Source organism: Synchiropus splendidus, chromosome 12, assembly GCF_027744825.2.
Source record: "Synchiropus splendidus isolate RoL2022-P1 chromosome 12, RoL_Sspl_1.0, whole genome shotgun sequence".
In the NCBI taxonomy this organism is placed as follows: domain Eukaryota; kingdom Metazoa; phylum Chordata; class Actinopteri; order Syngnathiformes; family Callionymidae; genus Synchiropus; species Synchiropus splendidus.
Genome location: NC_071345.1, coordinates 8,797,983 through 8,814,938, shown reverse-complemented (window position 1 = coordinate 8,814,938; position 16,956 = coordinate 8,797,983). Strand labels below are relative to the sequence as shown.

General features: G+C 40.9%; 1 protein-coding gene and 1 long non-coding RNA gene across 3 annotated transcripts; both read left to right on the top strand.

Moving 5' to 3' along the window:
* Positions 1-229: 229 nt before the first annotated feature.
* On the top strand, positions 230-2,235 carry sod2 (superoxide dismutase 2, mitochondrial). Of its 2 annotated transcripts, none has more exons than XM_053881462.1 (5): positions 230-356; positions 802-1,007; positions 1,095-1,211; positions 1,549-1,728; positions 1,802-2,235. In XM_053881462.1, exons 1-5 carry the CDS (start codon positions 328-330, stop codon positions 1,945-1,947), a joined length of 678 nt encoding a protein of 225 aa, XP_053737437.1. In that variant the 5' UTR covers positions 230-327; the 3' UTR covers positions 1,948-2,235. The 2 variants fall into 2 exon arrangements, with proteins under 2 accessions (XP_053737437.1, XP_053737438.1); XM_053881463.1 differs by lacking the exon at positions 230-356 and adding an exon at positions 423-496.
* Positions 2,236-6,317: 4,082 nt separating this feature from the next.
* Positions 6,318-10,613, top strand: LOC128768540 (uncharacterized). The gene is made up of 5 exons (XR_008416249.1): positions 6,318-7,293; positions 7,359-7,446; positions 9,521-9,640; positions 10,219-10,360; positions 10,434-10,613. It is a non-coding gene; the product is annotated as an uncharacterized LOC128768540 (long non-coding RNA).
* Positions 10,614-16,956: the final 6,343 nt, after the last annotated feature.

Here is a 16,956-nt window from a genome sequence, read left to right as displayed (position 1 = left end):
TCCGTGTGCGTCTTGAACGCAACAAAGACAACTTCGTTATCTATTAAAAAAGGGGGACATGTCACCTGTTATTCAAAACAACTGCGTTGCCAAGAGTCGATTGTTTAATTAACATAGCATTTTATTCGTAATCAGATACTCTCATCTAATTTGTAAAATTGATTTTGCTTAAGTGAAAACGCAAGAAATGTTTCCCGAACTCCAGTGTACGAGACTCTACCTATTTTGGTGATAATGGTTCAGTCCATACTCGCTCAGTCAAGTTGACGCACATTTCAAGGGCAGTTAGCAGCGCCCCTGTTGAACCATTGGACACCACACACCAACATGCTTTGCAGAGTTGCTCAGCTTCGCAGGTAGATTGCGAGTCTATATTTTTTAACATCTGACTGTTAAACAAGCCGGGCGTTTCCTATGATTTGCAGCTGCTGCCAATGAACTTGAGACTAGCAAAGGCTAGCGGTTAGCACGGTCCCATTCTAGCCGTGAACTTGAGGTGCGTTGAAACTATGAATGGCAGCCGTGGAAACCAAAATATGGTGAATGTTTAGTTTTGGTCTTTGTTTGTATATTTTGCCAAAACACCCATTTGCCAAAGTTTTGTAACCTGGGGTGTTATCTAAGCTTAGTATGTGGCAGGTCACATGGGTTGGTATAATGCAGTCTATTTTAAAGGTATGTTTATGTGCGCTCTTTCTTCATCTATAGAATATTTCTCTTAGAATATTTCTAGCATTTTTTTTCTCGTAAATGATGTAAAAGGCCTCCACACTGTCAACAACAGTCCTTGTTCCCTTCCAGGTGTGCAGCCAGCCTGACCCCTAATGCCCCCCTGGTGGCGTCAGCGAGGCTCAAGCACACCCTCCCTGACCTGACCTACGACTATGGAGCTCTCGAGCCACACATCAATGCCGAGATCATGCAGCTGCACCACAGCAAACACCACGCCACGTACGTCAACAACCTCAATGTAACAGAGGAGAAATACCGAGAAGCACTGGCTAAGGGTACGATTGAGCGACAGCTTGTTCACGTCAGATTGGATTCACGCGTCAAGCTGTCCTCCTGAAAACAGTATCTCTGATCTACTCCAGGAGATGTCACCACGCAGGTTTCTCTCCAGGCTGCGCTGAAGTTCAACGGTGGCGGTCATATTAACCACACTATTTTCTGGACGAACCTCTCTCCAAATGGTGGAGGGGAACCACAAGGTATGGAAAGTTATTAACTCCAAATTTGTTGCAGCTAAAATGCATAATTTTATTGGACACCTTTGTTTTGTTTATGAGAGACTTGACTAATATCCAGAAAATGGAACGTAAGCCTCGCCAAAGCCTCCACATCATAAAGCCTTCATTTGTCTGCATGTCATGTTTGATCCAAATACATTTCAGTCAAGCTATAACCAGTTGATCAATAAAAACACTCTGCTTATGAAGCGTATGATAGTTTTTAATTCCTTGTTTGTTTTTCTTCAGCCCAGTAATGTGAATTGTTAACTGAGGTAAATATAAAACATCCGTCCTCTTTATCTGTTGTTCTTCGCAGGGGAGCTGATGGATGCCATCAAGCGAGACTTTGGCTCCTTCCAGGCGATGAAAGAGAAGATGTCTGCTGCCACGGTGGCGGTGCAGGGTTCCGGATGGGGCTGGCTGGGTTTCGAAAAGGACAGCGGAAGACTTCGTATCGCTGCTTGTGCCAACCAGGATCCTCTCCAGGGGACGACAGGTCTGCTGTTTCACCCTTCTTTCTTTAAAGTCTTCCAATCTTAGTGATGTTGGTCCTTCTCTGCTGGTCTCAGGTCTCATCCCACTTCTCGGCATTGACGTCTGGGAGCACGCCTACTACCTTCAGTATAAGAACGTCAGACCTGACTATGTTAAAGCGATTTGGAATGTCATTAACTGGGAAAACGTCAGTGAGCGTCTCCAGACCGCTAAAAAGTAGTCCCTCTGTGTCAGGCTGAGCTCTTTAACCGGTAGCTGCACACAGACTTCTGTCAACAACGCGCACATCTCCCTCAAGTGTCCAGAGAAATGAAGCTTGATCATGGTCCCAAACTCTATTAATTCAAATGTGACTCTACAGATCTGCACCCGGATGCTTTTGCAAGAGCCTTTTCTACCCAACAAACCAAAAAGATCATGCGTCAGTATCAGTGTGCACATTACATTGTCAGAGCAAGACATAAAAATCATGTAATAGCAATCCATATTTTGTTGTGTAATAAATAAGCCTTTATAACTTATCCATAATGTGTTTTCTTTTTAACGCTGAAGCACTGCTTTGTTAGGTCATCTGTGAGTTGCCAAAGAATACTCAGCCGGGTGAGCTGTTTCATCTCTGGATTTGGATTGGACCTGACTCCTTTCTGTTAGTTTACGTGTGGCTTCCCTCTCGACACTCTGGTTCCCCCCCCACTGTGCGCTGTCATGCAGAGGCTTGTTGTCAGCAGGTAACTCGGTCTTAAACTAGTCGCAGTCTATGCAGCTGGGATGGCACTCAAGAGAATATACATGGTGTAAAGTCATAGCAAAACTTCATTAAATAATACCCGAAAGAGCAAAAGTGAACACCAAAAAGCATCACATTAGAAGCGCTTTTACGAGGTATAAAGTAGAAGAGGAAGCAGGATTGGTTGACTCAAGTTGTAACTGAATCGAATCCTCCCTGACTGGTGCTGCAAGTCAGTGGAATCTGGCTTGGGTTGATCACAACCTCGAGCCTCAGCTTCATCTGATACGCTCTCGATGACATCGTGATTTTATGTTAATGGCTGAAACATATTCTAATCACGTTAATGTCGCATGATCGAACATTGTCTAAGCGCATTTAAATTGTAAAAATATCCACATCTGTAACCATGTTGTTGTAATGCTTCCATTGGCCGCTGGGGTGCAGTATTCTCCAGCTTATCCCCAGTTAGGTAAAACTTAACTTTTCTTTGGCAAATTACTAAAACTAAAACCACCCCATAATGCAACAACTCAACAACATACATCATCTTGAGATGATTAAGATATTTACGTTTTACAGTTGGCACCAAAGTTTCTAAATGATGTCGGTCTATTGACAGGTAAACAAGAGAGTCACGCCACAGAAACAGCTGTTTTACCAGATGCACCTGAGCAATAGCAACTTCTTCTTGATCCCTGACAGTAGCTTGACCTTTTTCCACAGCCTGTATTTCGGTCCCTGAAGCCTCCAGAGCAGAGGTCGCGGACAACTTCAGGCTTATTTAAACAGATTCCTTCAAATTTATCAGGCTCATAAAGTCACACTCACGTTTGGAAGATATAACTAGCCTTTTAAATCCACTCACACTTTTATTAGCTGAGGGGTTTTGTTTTAAAGTACTTCAGTTGGCGAGTGCCAACAGCTATTTCCTTTTTTCCAGAGTCCAGCCAGGATTGAGTTTCTCTGGCTTTCCTGATGCCCCACTTTCTGGGTTTAACAAACCTCTCCCTGTTTCATCGAAAGTACTAGGCCACTGCATATAAAAGCATTTTATTTCAGGAAAAAAAACATGTTTTTTTGTTCAGAATAATGCTAAACTTTAATACACAACCAACACAGAATTATATATACAATATAATATATAATTATTTTGAATTTCAATTTAAAGTATGTTTATTGCTCAATTTAATCAATAATTCATTAAATCCATTGAGCTAAAATGGAATTATTATACAATTACGAGGTATTAATGATTATTATTATTATGTATATATATATATATTTTTGGTAGCATTACTAGAACAATTTATATTTATTGGATAATTGAAATATTGACATTTCCCTACATAGTCAAACAAACCTTTAAACAAAGTTTTAAATAACGTGATTCAATGTACTCTTATTTTGACTGCACTCCATTCAACCACTTCAATTCTTTCCTCCTCCAAATGCATATTTCTGCATCTGATTCTCCTCTTAATTCTGTCAAAGATTTCTGTTGAATATGATCATCATAAATTTTGCCATCCTGGAGATTAAATGGCTAACATTCGATGGTTTTATTTTCTCTTGAGACAATGAATCCTCCTCAAAGCACGGAGAACAATTTGATCTTTTATAATCCAGTAACAGATGGAAAAAAAAGGTTTGGTTTGGCATTTCCTCCAACAATGGCTGGAAGAGATACAAGCTGTTTTTGAGGTTTCTTTGTGGTGAACACAACAATGTGAAGCCCTTCATGGGCTGGGGTTTGTTTCCTCATTTTTAACATGCATGGGTGACGTCTTAATTCACGTCTTCATTTTGTCATTCACAACCATTGAGTCAAAGAAGTATCTAGAGGGTGTTTTCTAGTGGGGGGAAGCTCAGGGCCGACCCAGGACTCACCACAGTTAAAGTAGAGCACAAAGACCTGATTTTCTCTGAAAAACCCTCAAATGTCTTCTGAAAAAATACAGATTTCATCACATTCATGAAGCAGCCAGATGTTGAAAGCACCAATTAGCTCCATTTCATTTGACAGACTGAGGCGGTCCCTCCTCTTCGGTGCCCCACATTCCTCCCTGATGTGAGTCGTCTGTGCTCTTTGCCCGGACACAAGCTGTTATTGTGAAGGCGGAACCTTGAAAGTCATTTAGAAATGAGTGGCAACATTGAGGAGGGAAAACTTTCCAGGATTTGTCATCCGTTGTTCCTGGCAGGAGAAAGTGCTGGAGCTCGAATCAGGGCACCCGCTTGGCTCCGAGCCGGTTGGGAGCGAGAAGTTTCACTTCAGTACCTCCGCTGAGGTGATCGATTTGCCCGGACTCCTGTCAATCATCCATCACAGTCGAAAGAAATAGGAACTTTCATTGGCGTTTATCAACTGCATGAGCTCACAGATGCACTTTTAAATGAAAAAAATGATTCACCAAATATGTTATTTCATCGCCGTTATGCAACACTCGCGCACCGTGGACGTCCAGCTGAGTAATAAATCTCCGCTCCGGGCCATTTGGGTTCATGTGGGCCTGATCCAAGTTTGACAGCTCTTTTCTATTGAAGAACAAAACACTGTCTGCATCCTGCATATGGGCTTAAAATAACAGACAGTGAATACAAGTCTTGATATGAACGTGTTTCCTCTTCTCCGATCAGCAAGTCCCCAACTTGTCGTCATCATCCTCTCTCGTACCACATCCAAGAACCTCATTGCTTGTCTTTGTGCTTGGTCTCTCCTCGTCTCCAAACTTCTCCACATGATCTGTCCTTCACTGTCTCTTTAATATTTTATCATCGCTGCAGTGAAGAATGGAAATCTGTGCCCAGGAGACTCAAACTTGACGCCTCCTGACACCTCGTGGAGACACGGCGTCAGGTTTTTCTCCAGCTCTCCGTGTCAAGCCTCCGTTTGCGTTTCCTCGTCTCCGTTATCCATCCTGTCAGCTGAGCATGTCCACAGTGCAAGCTTCTAATCTCGGTGGATTTAATACAAGTACGTTGTCTGTCGAAATTTGGCCGCCCTCCCTTATCGTTTGCACTCGGCAAAGCTTTGGCAGGAAGCTCAGGATGTTCAAGGAAAAAGGAGTCTTAGGATGAAGAGAATAACTGGAGGTCGCCCAAAATCCTGTCCCAGCGCCAGAGATTTGACTTCCTGTCTGGGATTGAATCACCCCGACTCTGTGGAGGCCTTGAAGGTCGCATTCAAAGTCTCACCAGGCAGCATATTAAAATACTTTTTCTTCATTTCAAACCTTCATTTCCTGCTGTCAACAAAGAGGGTTTGCTGTTGCCAGACAGAAGCTGGAAGCTCCAACCACAGAGGTCTCCTGCAGGATATACAGCTATAAGCAAGCGGCAGAACAGTATGTGGGCTGTAAATAAGACGGCAGTGTTTGAGTTAAACATCTTTTATTGAGGATTAAAACATGTAATGTAAATTAAAAGATTGTTAGTTCATATGGATGCGTCAGAGTTAAAGCCGTCTGGTTATCAGCCATCTAACCACGTAGCTAACTTCGAGCTATGTAGCATGATAATAAGACTAAACAAAGAGTAAGTCGGTCTGGAACAAAACTAGGAAATTTGTTACCATGGATTTCTTGCTGCGTTCCGGTTACCTCAGAAGTGGGACGTCACACCTGGGAATGACGAAAAATAAGATGTTGATGTTTCTGAAAGATATTCCCATGCGTTCCTTGTCCAGAGTTCTTCATAAATACGCTCCATTTGCAAGTAGAAAACCCTCAGGATGAAGAGGAAACACAAATTTATGGAATGTATTTGTTTCTTTTGCCATATTTCATTGATTCAGAATTCCTACTTCCTGTTTACTTGCGGGGAAGCCATCTTGGATTGTGTGTTCAGGGTGGTGAAAATTCTTCTACTTTATGTCTCAGGAGAATCCTCCACAACTGGGAATTTCCCAGTTGCACAACCGGAACACACCAGTTAAGTATCTTCAATTGAATGACAATAAGCAAAATGCTAACTAATTCGCTTAGCTTGAACACGCATTCAGGTGGAACACTGTGAAACATTATGAATAATGACGATAAGTAGCTAGTTCAATGCTAGTTCATTAGCTAGCAGATTTCTAACAATGACTGGAGTGTAAAACAATACAATTATATCATTATTTTGACCTCAATTTAACCTCACGACGGATTAATGTTTTTTAGTCTCTTCATTCTCAGCCACTTCAAAACCAACTATCGACTGACAACTGAAAAATGGGAATATACTGTATCTATCTTAGGTGTTCAGAGGCGAACTATCAACTGACACTTTCACTTATTTTACAACGTTTGATATTCAGAATTACAATATGAAGTCACTTGAGGTCACATGTTGACTTCATTGAGCTTATCTTACGGTTCTGGAATCTCTGTCTCGAGCTCCAACAGTTAGTCACGGGAGACATGCATATGTGAGCAGTAGCACATCAAAGAACTAAACTTTTCCTCCTCTTCCACCCTCGAAACTGTAGTACTTAACAACGTGCAGACTGGAGTGATGGAATTGCAATGATAGCCACCATTATGCCCTCAGTATTTTTAAGGGCATCACCAGATGACGTGTTAAATGTGCGGTCGGATGAGATGTTTATCAGATTAAGGTCAAGGTGATGTACAATGGACTGAACTGCAGAGAGCCAACTGCTGTTCATGCTAGTGTGTTTCTGTGCTGGATTTTCCTCCTGCCACTGGATTTTCCATCGCCACTGCTCTGCTCAGAAACAGATGCAATATTGGCAGCCCTCCGGCCTCAAAGAGAAGAGGACCTCTCAGCGCTCTTCGCTTTCTATCTGATCCACTTTCACGCTCCTCAGCCCGCCGACCATACCGATACATTTCTGTGAGCCATAAATTATTAAAGGAATTTTGCGTGAGTCTAGAAGTCCCATCCTCTCATTACAACAGGTTCTTCTCTGTGTGACGTTTGTGGACGTGGTTGGACCCCCCACCCCTCTTCTCTGAGCCCAAGTGTGGTCACGAAAGCTTGGAACACGTGAGTGACCTCAGCCTCTCGCACATCTGCAGTAAAATACACCAAGTAGGTTATGGAGCTAGTTTCACTCAGTGGTTGGTTCACATGTGTTTTGCAGTTGTTACAGTTATTTGCTGCAATGAAGGACTATTTTTCTCCTCCGGAACAAAGAATTCATTTTGACTACAAGTCTTTTTATACTTGCTAAATTATCAGAAAGAATATTTTACACAATGAGACCATCGTTTATGCTAATATATACTTACAATCCATCATCCAGCTGAGATATTTAAACATTACTAGCTCATTGTTGCTGTCAAAAATCAGCTCACCTACACAAGTCCAGTGGAAACAGAGTATTAACTTTCTTGCTGTATTATGATGTGTTTGCCATTAACACCTGTGGAAGTGGCAGACTTTTTTCTACAGTTTTAAAGTTTTCACTTTTTAATTTAGTTACTTTTAATGGTGCTTTTCCCATTGCTACTTTCTCTGCTTTGACATGGAATAAATGACCCAGTATGTCACCAGCACCAAAGGATCATTCGAGGAGTTGGACAATCTAGTGTGTTCCATTCATTCAGAAGTTATTCTGAGCAGTTGTCGTACATTTTCATGAAAATAAGCTTGAAATATGAGAAGACTGGCTGATGGAATATTTCAGTCTTGAACAATGATCTGAAAATATACTGGCAGGATAGACTCATTGGAGAGAACTGTCAGGTGTGATGTGTGACAAAAGGGTGTGGGCAAGGATGAAAGGGAAGGTGTACAAAAGAGTGGTGAGGCCAGCAATGTTGTATGGTTTGGAAACAGTGGCACTGAGGAAAAGACAGGAGGCAGAGCTGGAGGTAGCAGAGATGAAGATGCTGAGCTTCTCTCTGGGAGTGAGCAGGATGGATAGGATCAGGAAGCAGAGGAGCCAGTACATTGGTAGGAAGATGTTGAGGTTGGAACTGCCAGGCAGAAGGTGGAGAGGAAGGCCAAAGAGGAGACTGATGGAGGTGGTGAAGCAGGAGAAGAGGAAGCAGAGGACAGGGTGAGATGGAGGAAGATGATCTGCTGTGGCCACTGCTGAAGGGAGAAGTCGAAAGAGAAAGAATAAGGAGAAGAGGAACATCCTTGGAGTGGCCAGGCATTTATGCAGCCATCATTCAGTAAAGTTTTTCCAGTGGGTTTGTCGCCAAGTTTACGACAAGCAACACTGTTTTTCTGTTACCATGGAAAAAGTCGTGTGTACAGCAGAACAGCTCCACCTTTAGGCTGCAAATGAGTCACACACGTGCTTGGAATCTGTTCTTGATGTTATTTAGCAACTTTTCTAACTGAGATTTATCCCACACAAGTCTACATTTGTAAATCAAAATGATCTCACAGTTGGGAAGTTCCTCCGGAAAATTAGATCACTTTCTGTTTGCCGAAACCCAGGTTCGAACCAGGGACCTTTAGCTCTTCAAACTATCGCTCTCCCAGCTTATTGTGACCATCTTTGAATACAAATCAAGAGCTCAGTAATCCAATTGCATTTTAGTGGTAATGGGGCAACACTGTCGGGCGCTGCAGCTGACAGTGCAAGTCTCTGTAGGGAAAAAAAGAACAGCTACAAACAAAACTAACCAGCCCAGAAAGTTTCCTCAGTTCAGGGAGAAGAGTGAAGCCACCAATGGAATTGAACCCTCTTTGTATTTCAGTAACAAGAGGTGCAATAGTTCCCCCTCAGAGTCCTTCCACACTTCTGTAATAAGTTCACGAAACCATATTTTCAGGACGAGGGAACCACCACCTCACTCTGCCAATCCAATCAACAACGGCTTCCTCTCAAAGACAACCATCCGTCATTCTCTTTCCTTTGTTCCTTCAAGCCATCTTCATCAGAGGACCAGCGAAGCCATTTTTCATGATCAAGTGTTTGCCAACATCCAGGACTCATGTGACAGAAAAACCCAAAACACTGCAGATAATGGCAGAAACAGGCGCGTAGCTACTTTCCGCTGCCTCATAAATGAGAAGCAACATCTATCATGAGTGTCAGACTGTTTGCAGAAAATAACATAGAGGAAGGCTAGTTTTAAAATGTCTCTTCTCACCACCATAGGGAGGAACATTTATTGCCCGTTTAAAGACGAACAGACAAGACGGAGCTTGAATAAATGAGACATGGAAGTGAAAGCTGGGGGCGGACTATAAAGCAGAATTGAGCACGCCTGAGGCTTTGGTCAGTCTGGGTCACACTTCATTTGCCAACAATTTTCACATTCGCTGAAACACGCACGGCCACTTTTGACATATAGGACAATCCATCTTTAAAGAGCGCAGCCTGTTGTGTTTAAAACAGATGCAAAGGATGATTTGATTCGACAGCTTGTTCCAACGTCGGTCCAAGGCTGACCAACTATAAAGGCTTACATGAGCCGAGCAGCACGACTCAATCACTCCGACACATATGGAGCTGAATTCCAGCAAAACAGGTCATTTGTTCCGACGGTGTTGGAGAAATAAATCCAGTTGTCTGGCGTTAATTAAAGGGCCAGATATGTGAAAACTGTTTCCATAGCATAAATGTCGACACTGCTTTGTTTTATTGACGATTTCGGCCACAAAGTTGATGCTACTTCTGTTCATTCACAAATTGAACACGTTGATATTCAGCCGTACTGTAAGTAAATGACTGTTTATATCAACTTGCACTGCTTTCTACATCACTCAACGTTAAACTCACATTTTTAATAATCCTGGCGACCACGAGTCAAATGAATGTTTTGGATAATAACAGACGTTTTTAATCTGTGAAAGTGCTCTCAGCTGACTTCACATGTCACGGATGATGAGATCATATGAGAGGACTTCTGCAGAGATCCACTGGCCTTTGCTGAACTTCATTGTCTAAATATGTATCCGCATGGAAAACTGGGAGCAGAAAACCAGCATGGAAAATGTGAGACAGAGGATGGTTTAATAAAATTAGGTCATTATTTACTTCAAATTCACATGGTGCTTTTTACTTTCAGATCTGCGAGGCTTTGTTTGTCTGGAGACTTTGTTTCCTGTCTTTGTTTCTGAAGATTAAAGAGATGGACATGTGAGAAGAAGAATTGGAGTAGATCTGTAGTTCCTTTCGGTGTGTCTTGTCTTGTATCATGTATTGTTTTTTATCCACATACATTTGAAAGACTGTCGATATAAAACAATAAATGTGTGGGAGAAAAACAACATAAATGCAAAATAAAAATAAAAGTCCGATTTTTTTTTTCTCTAGGAACTAAAGTGATAAAAAATGTAAAGAAATATCTTTACTATATAAAATAATGATATTTTATATTGTAAAGGTTTTAGGTTTAAAAAAAAAAAAAAAAACATTTATATGGGCATTTTTTTTAAAGGTCAATGGTGAATAAATCATTTAGATTTTTTATAAAGAAACTCAAATCTAAATATTGCAAGATGAAAGTGAAGAACATGCTTTGTTTGACACTGACCCTATGAGGGCCAAATAACAAGGGTCAAATCTGACCCACAGGCTGTGCATTGCATAGAAAATATGGTCCTTACTTTCAATAAAAAAACTAAATAAAAATAAAAATCTGTTTGTCTCACAACTTCACTTGGCATTAACTATTTTAGGACACATTTTCAGTCTTTAAAAATGATGACTACAATGTCAGATTACAGGTTTCAGGAGGGTGTAAACCTGAAAAACTACCTCATATATCATATCTGAGTAGTGGTAATACTTGGAGGGGAAATGTATTTTTTAGTTTAACAAGCACTTTTCGATGCATTAAGTAATGTTGCAGTGAATTAAATTCATAAAGTTTAACAGTGATGAGGTAGCGGAACTCTTTGAGCAGCAAATGTGAATATCATCATTGCAGTGGCACTGGTTCAGTCATCACACTATCAAAGGACCTAAACACACAGAGCTATTTTGTTGTCTTGTACCAATAAATGGGATGAATGCCCCCCGCTGCTTTAACTTGCTCAAACGTTCTATTACTTCATCGTGTCCTGAAACTATGCACACATGTCATAGGAAACACTCTGGGCTGGTGAAACCCGATGCCAAGGTCTCCATAATCAAAACACGACACTGGCAGTGATTTGTGCGGCAGAGTTTATTGTTTTGAAGCTGAATTTCTCCGTGTTCACGTCCCAAGTTGGTGGTCCACTGTTGTGAACTTCACTGGTCATGAGAAACAGCGATGAGAGGAGGACAATCTGCCATGATCTGCTTCAAATTTGCGCAAATGAAACAGCACGCAATCTCTGCTACTCCAGCAATGTAACTCAACACATGGCATCGAGTGAATCTTCTTTCTGTATTGCACACTAGGGCTTCTGCAGCAAAGCAGCCCTCGACATGCCTCCCTTGACACACCTGTCATCTACAGTTAACTCTCCTGGTCTCCTCTTCACGAGTCTAAACCATCTGGCGTCCTGGTCCTCAAACAGGCGCTGTCCCTCCAATACACTCATTACTGACCCCTTCCTTTCCAGTCACTCCTAATGACACCCTCAGAGTCGTCGTCTCTCACACTTACATGTTAGATACAACGGCTACTCTTCTATCACAGATCAACCTGGTCACTGTCTTCTTCACCTGCTCTGTCCATTCTCTTAACTATCAACTGCTACAGGAACTGTATTTCCCCTGCAGCTTCATCTCTGGCCAACTGGCTACAAATCACTATATCATCTGCAAACATCAAGTGTAAGAGGTCTTTATTTTATTTTATTTCATCTAGTTTTTTTTTTAAATGTGTGTGAGAGGCAATCACATGTATGCAGTGGAGCAGTGGTTCTTAAACATAGGGCCAGGGCCCATGGTTGGGCCGCAACCACCTCCTAGAGGGCCGCTAAAAGTTTTTTTGTTTTACTCCTCTGGGCCGTGAGGGACGCAGTTTTAATACATTAGCCACGTATAGTGACAGCAGTATGTCACTGAATTGACTTGACAGCTGCAAATCTGTGATAAGTAACAACTATGGGGAAGTTCTTGAAGAGAAAAAATTATAAAGAAAACTCGAACATTTTCTGGCCATACTTTCATTTACACTTTACTTACATCTTCTTACGCTTTTAAATAATATATATATATATATATATATATATATATATATATATATATATATATATATATATACCTTAGACAAGGTTTTATTTTATTCAGAATTTTACTCATTTTTTCCAGTTTTCTCAACAGTTTGCATCAAGTGCATTTTTTTTTCTGTTTTTTTTTTTTTAGTAAATGTGATGAATATGACTTGTACCTGGTTCTGCTTTGATGATGAAAAATAAATATCTTTGCAATGAGTTTTATTGAAATGATGGCAACAAAACTAGTTTTTAATCATTGGAAGTAAACTCACTGCAGGCCGCAGCCGTACTTCGCACCTGGTACGGTCCGTTTTTTTGAGAATTCTCACCCTTAAAATAATAAAAAATAAATATTAATATAACATGAAACCACCATCACCTGGTACGCTTTCGTGTTGTGCTGTGTTTTTCGCAGTCAAGTATCCACCTCAGTCTTATCTCGCAAGACCACTCTTTGTGTGTGGTGCGCAGCGATGGGAATATCAGTAACACCACACACATAACAATACATGACATCTTTATGTGTGTGGCCACCCCTAATATGAGGGGCAAGCCGAAAGATCAAAGGACAGAAGAAAAACAATTCTAAATGGAACATTTTTATAACTTGAATATTATGAAATACAGAGACGCCGATGTCATTACGCCATGGCAATATATATATAGTTGTTAGGTTATACATTTCTTTTGAAGATTCGCAATATAAATAAATCTGTGTGTCAATATTTTTTGAAAGGCAACTTTATTTCAAAGCATATATTTTATTGATTTATTTACTTTAATTGACTCATCAAAAGACTCTCATTCAGAAAGGAAAACACTAAAGAAAACAAATGAGTTAGCGCTTAAATTGTAACTGTGCTTTTGCTCTTGACTTCAGAAGGGCTGCATGTGGCCCCCACATCTGGGTCCAGAGATTTTGCGTTTTTACATGTTTGCATGAGAGGCTTCACAAAAGTCCTTTTTTTTTGTTTTAAATTATAGTTAATGCCAAAAGCATTCAGAGGAATCAAAGGCTTCCTAATTCCATTGTGCTCTTGGCTTCTTATGCAAATGCGGGAGGTGTGTGTGCACGCTGGCTTGGACAATGTGGTTGTTGGAACCTCGGATTTACACGCACAAGACCTCGTTGTTATGACTTATGAAGACTCATGCCTCATGGGAAATACCGACAGATAAAGTTGAAGATTTCATTTTGAAGTATGACTCAGTGTCCTTCCTCCTGTCAGACAAACAAATGTGTATCTTGTTTTTTCTTATCTAACACTGAGGAACACGGTCCTCTGTGTACCCGGCGGTAATTACCGAACACCAGATGTTTCTTATTGTCCTGCACCTCAGTGTCTATTTAGTCTGCGTCATCCCCCGTAACCAACTATATTCCGCTGCGATATTGGAGTTATGTGTGTATAAAGTCTGAGGTCAACACACGCCCCTGCGATGAAACCCCCAGTTGATCAGCAGTTAAGTGGATTAATAGAGCTTTAAAGCAACCTAGTTCACTCCGTCTCCTCTGAGTTTTAGTCAGTTTGCGATGAAACCAAGCGAACGGCAGAAACCCAAACCCTATATTTAGGTTTTTATGGGACCGTAAAGAAAGGTTTAATCCATAAGCCCCTGGATTTGTGAGGATTTGCTCTCATAATGGAGCGAAATTGATGTTTAGGTTTGTGTGTATGTTTACTCATGTGCAGTTATTTACAAAGGGCATGAGTTGCCGCTGGTGCGTGTAATGACTTAGGGGAGACGTTAAACGCCCTTAGACCTCACACGCCGTCGCAGCCCGGCTTCTGAGGGAATTAATGTCAACTTTTTATGAGTGAAAAGAAAAATCTTAACAACGTGTGAAGTGTTTTCAGTCCGGGTATGAGGTATCTTAGAAAGACAAAAAAAAAAAAAACGGAGTTGGTGTTGGCATAGGCTTTTTAAAGGCCCTCTGTAGAGGTGTGGAGGCTTCCGTCTGTTTGACTCCTGAATGCAGCAGGACGGCATGATATTTCATGTGATCACTGGGGACTGTCACATTTTTGTGTGTGCACAAGTATTTTTTTCCATCATGTGGGGTTTTCCCAATGCGTTTGCACTTGTGCATGAGAGGTTTTCAGTTGAGTGCGCTACAGTTTATCATGAACTAGGAAGAGAGGTTTTCACTTGAGTGCGCTACAGTTTATCATGAACTAGGAAGAGAGGTTTTCAGTTGAGTGCGCTACAGTTTATCATGAACTAGGAAGAGAGGTTTTCACTTGAGTGCGCTACAGTTTATCATGAACTAGGAAGAGAGGTTTTCACTTGAGTGTGCTACAGTTTATCATGAACTAGGAAGAGAGGTTTTCACTTGTGTGCGCTACAGTTTATCATGAACTAGGAAGAGAGGTTTTCACCTGTGTGCGCTACAGTTTATCATGAACTAGGAAAAGAGGTTTTCACTTGAGTGCGCTACAGTTTATCATGAACTAGGAAGAGAGGTTTTCACTTGAGTGTGCTACAGTTTATCATGAACTAGGAAGAGAGGTTTTCACTTGTGTGCGCTACAGTTTATCATGAACTAGGAAGAGAGGTTTTCACTTGAGTGTGCTACAGTTTATCATGAACTAGGAAGAGAGGTTTTCACTTGTGTGCGCTACAGTTTATCATGAACTAGGAAGAGAGGTTTTCACTTGTGTGCGCTACAGTTTATCATGAACTAGGAAGAGAGGTTTTCACTTGTGTGTGCTACAGTTTATCATGAACTAGGAAGAGAGGTTTTCACTTGTGTGCGCTACAGTTTATCATGAACTAGGAAGAGAGGTTTTCACTTGTGTGCGCTACAGTTTATCATGAACTAGGAAGAGAGGTTTTCACTTATACGAGAAGTTGACCAAAGGTTTTGCATTTATAGGTGTCTGTGGAGAGATTTTCACATTTATAGGATATTGTGTCTATTCAAGGAGTTAACAAGTGCGGTCAAGTTTTTCACGTGTGCTAGTGTGTGTGTTTTGTGTTCACTGGTGGTTGTCTTGTGTACTTGGTGGGAGAGAATGTAGCATGTGTGCACTTCATTGTTTATTTCAATTGTGTGGCCGAGAGGCTTTCATATGCTTTTGTCCTTCAAATCTGCTCTTGAGTGGTTTCCGGATGTGTGTGTGTGAAACAATTCCACGTGTGCTAGTGGTTTTTATAAGTGTGTGTTCAAAGATTACAGATGGAAAAACCATGTGGACCAAGAGGTTTCCACAAACAGGTCACTTTTTGGCTTCGCACATTTGTGACTTTCTCAAATCAAAGACAAGGCTGAGAAAGCAGTGACAGCAACCTCACAATTGAAACCTTCCATCTGAAAAGAGCTCGCTCTGGCCTTTATTATGTGAATTTATGACAACAGATGTTATTAAGCTGACAAGAGAACTTGTCTTCCTCTGTGCTCCCATGTTTGCTTCTAAACGCCCCCCAGTCAGTCGACAGTCTGCAGCTGCTCGTGTTGGAAGACAAGAGACGTCCCAACTGCACTGATGTCAGGAAGGACTGGATACATCCAGCACCACCTGACTCAGAATGAATTTGAAATGCATTTCAAAAGCACGAATGTGCCTGAATGTATACGCTTTTATTAACCTTCTCTGGTAAACATTTTGTCTCTCTTGACATCTGCAGGTAAAGTAGTATTGTGATGAACATGCCAAAGAACTAGCACGCAGATAAGCTAGTTTGATCCAGTCTTTGAGATATTATCCTTAAATAATTCATTAAAATCTTTTTTTTTTTTGTTGCAAAATGTTTGCACTTTGTTTTAATATTTTACTTGTCTGTTTTCTAGAGACAAATTTCACTATTAAGTTGACTTGAAAATCTCATTTAATTTGTTAAAATGCAACTTAAATATATTTCTTTCAGGCTAAACATGCTGTATTTTGATACTTATGTTTTTCTCTCTGAAAAAACAACAGTATTTCTATTTATTTTTTTTACCTACGTAGTGACCATTGATTTCTGTTGAATGTGCATAAAACTGTTCGTCTGCTCTCATTTTTTGTTAGCCACTATGACTATTATATCCATATTAAATACTGATGTAATTCACTGAACACTGTTGAAGTTATTTCTGCGTGCTACTTTTCCAACTTAAATGAGGAAAACAAGGGATCCAGCAGTATACAATCATGATTTAAAGAGTTTTCCAGAGTTCACACATGACCCACTGCAGTGCCAAGAGAGTGATATAACGGCACTGACTTCACTACATTGAAATCAGACTGGGGGGGGGGGAGAGGAGAGAGGGGAGCAGAGCTGCTGCCCAGCTCCCATTAAAAGAACAGAGAGCAGGAACTTTCTCCCTCTGCCTCTTATGTCATCTTAGATTTTGGTAAATATTATGTATCTGAGCAAATAACAAGACCCAGATCTTTTATTTCCCTTTAATTCACACAGCTCGGACGACAAAGTTCTCGCTCCTGTTTACAA

Excerpts from the sequence above, each read along its gene's own strand:
- sod2 (XM_053881462.1), top strand. The coding sequence starts at position 328 with ATGCTTTGCAGAGTTGCTCAGCTTCGCAG. Across the intron at positions 357-801 it reads AGAGTTGCTCAGCTTCGCAG|GTGTGCAGCCAGCCTGACCC; the intron begins GTAGATTGCGAG and ends GTTCCCTTCCAG. Across the intron at positions 1,008-1,094 it reads CCGAGAAGCACTGGCTAAGG|GAGATGTCACCACGCAGGTT; the intron begins GTACGATTGAGC and ends GATCTACTCCAG.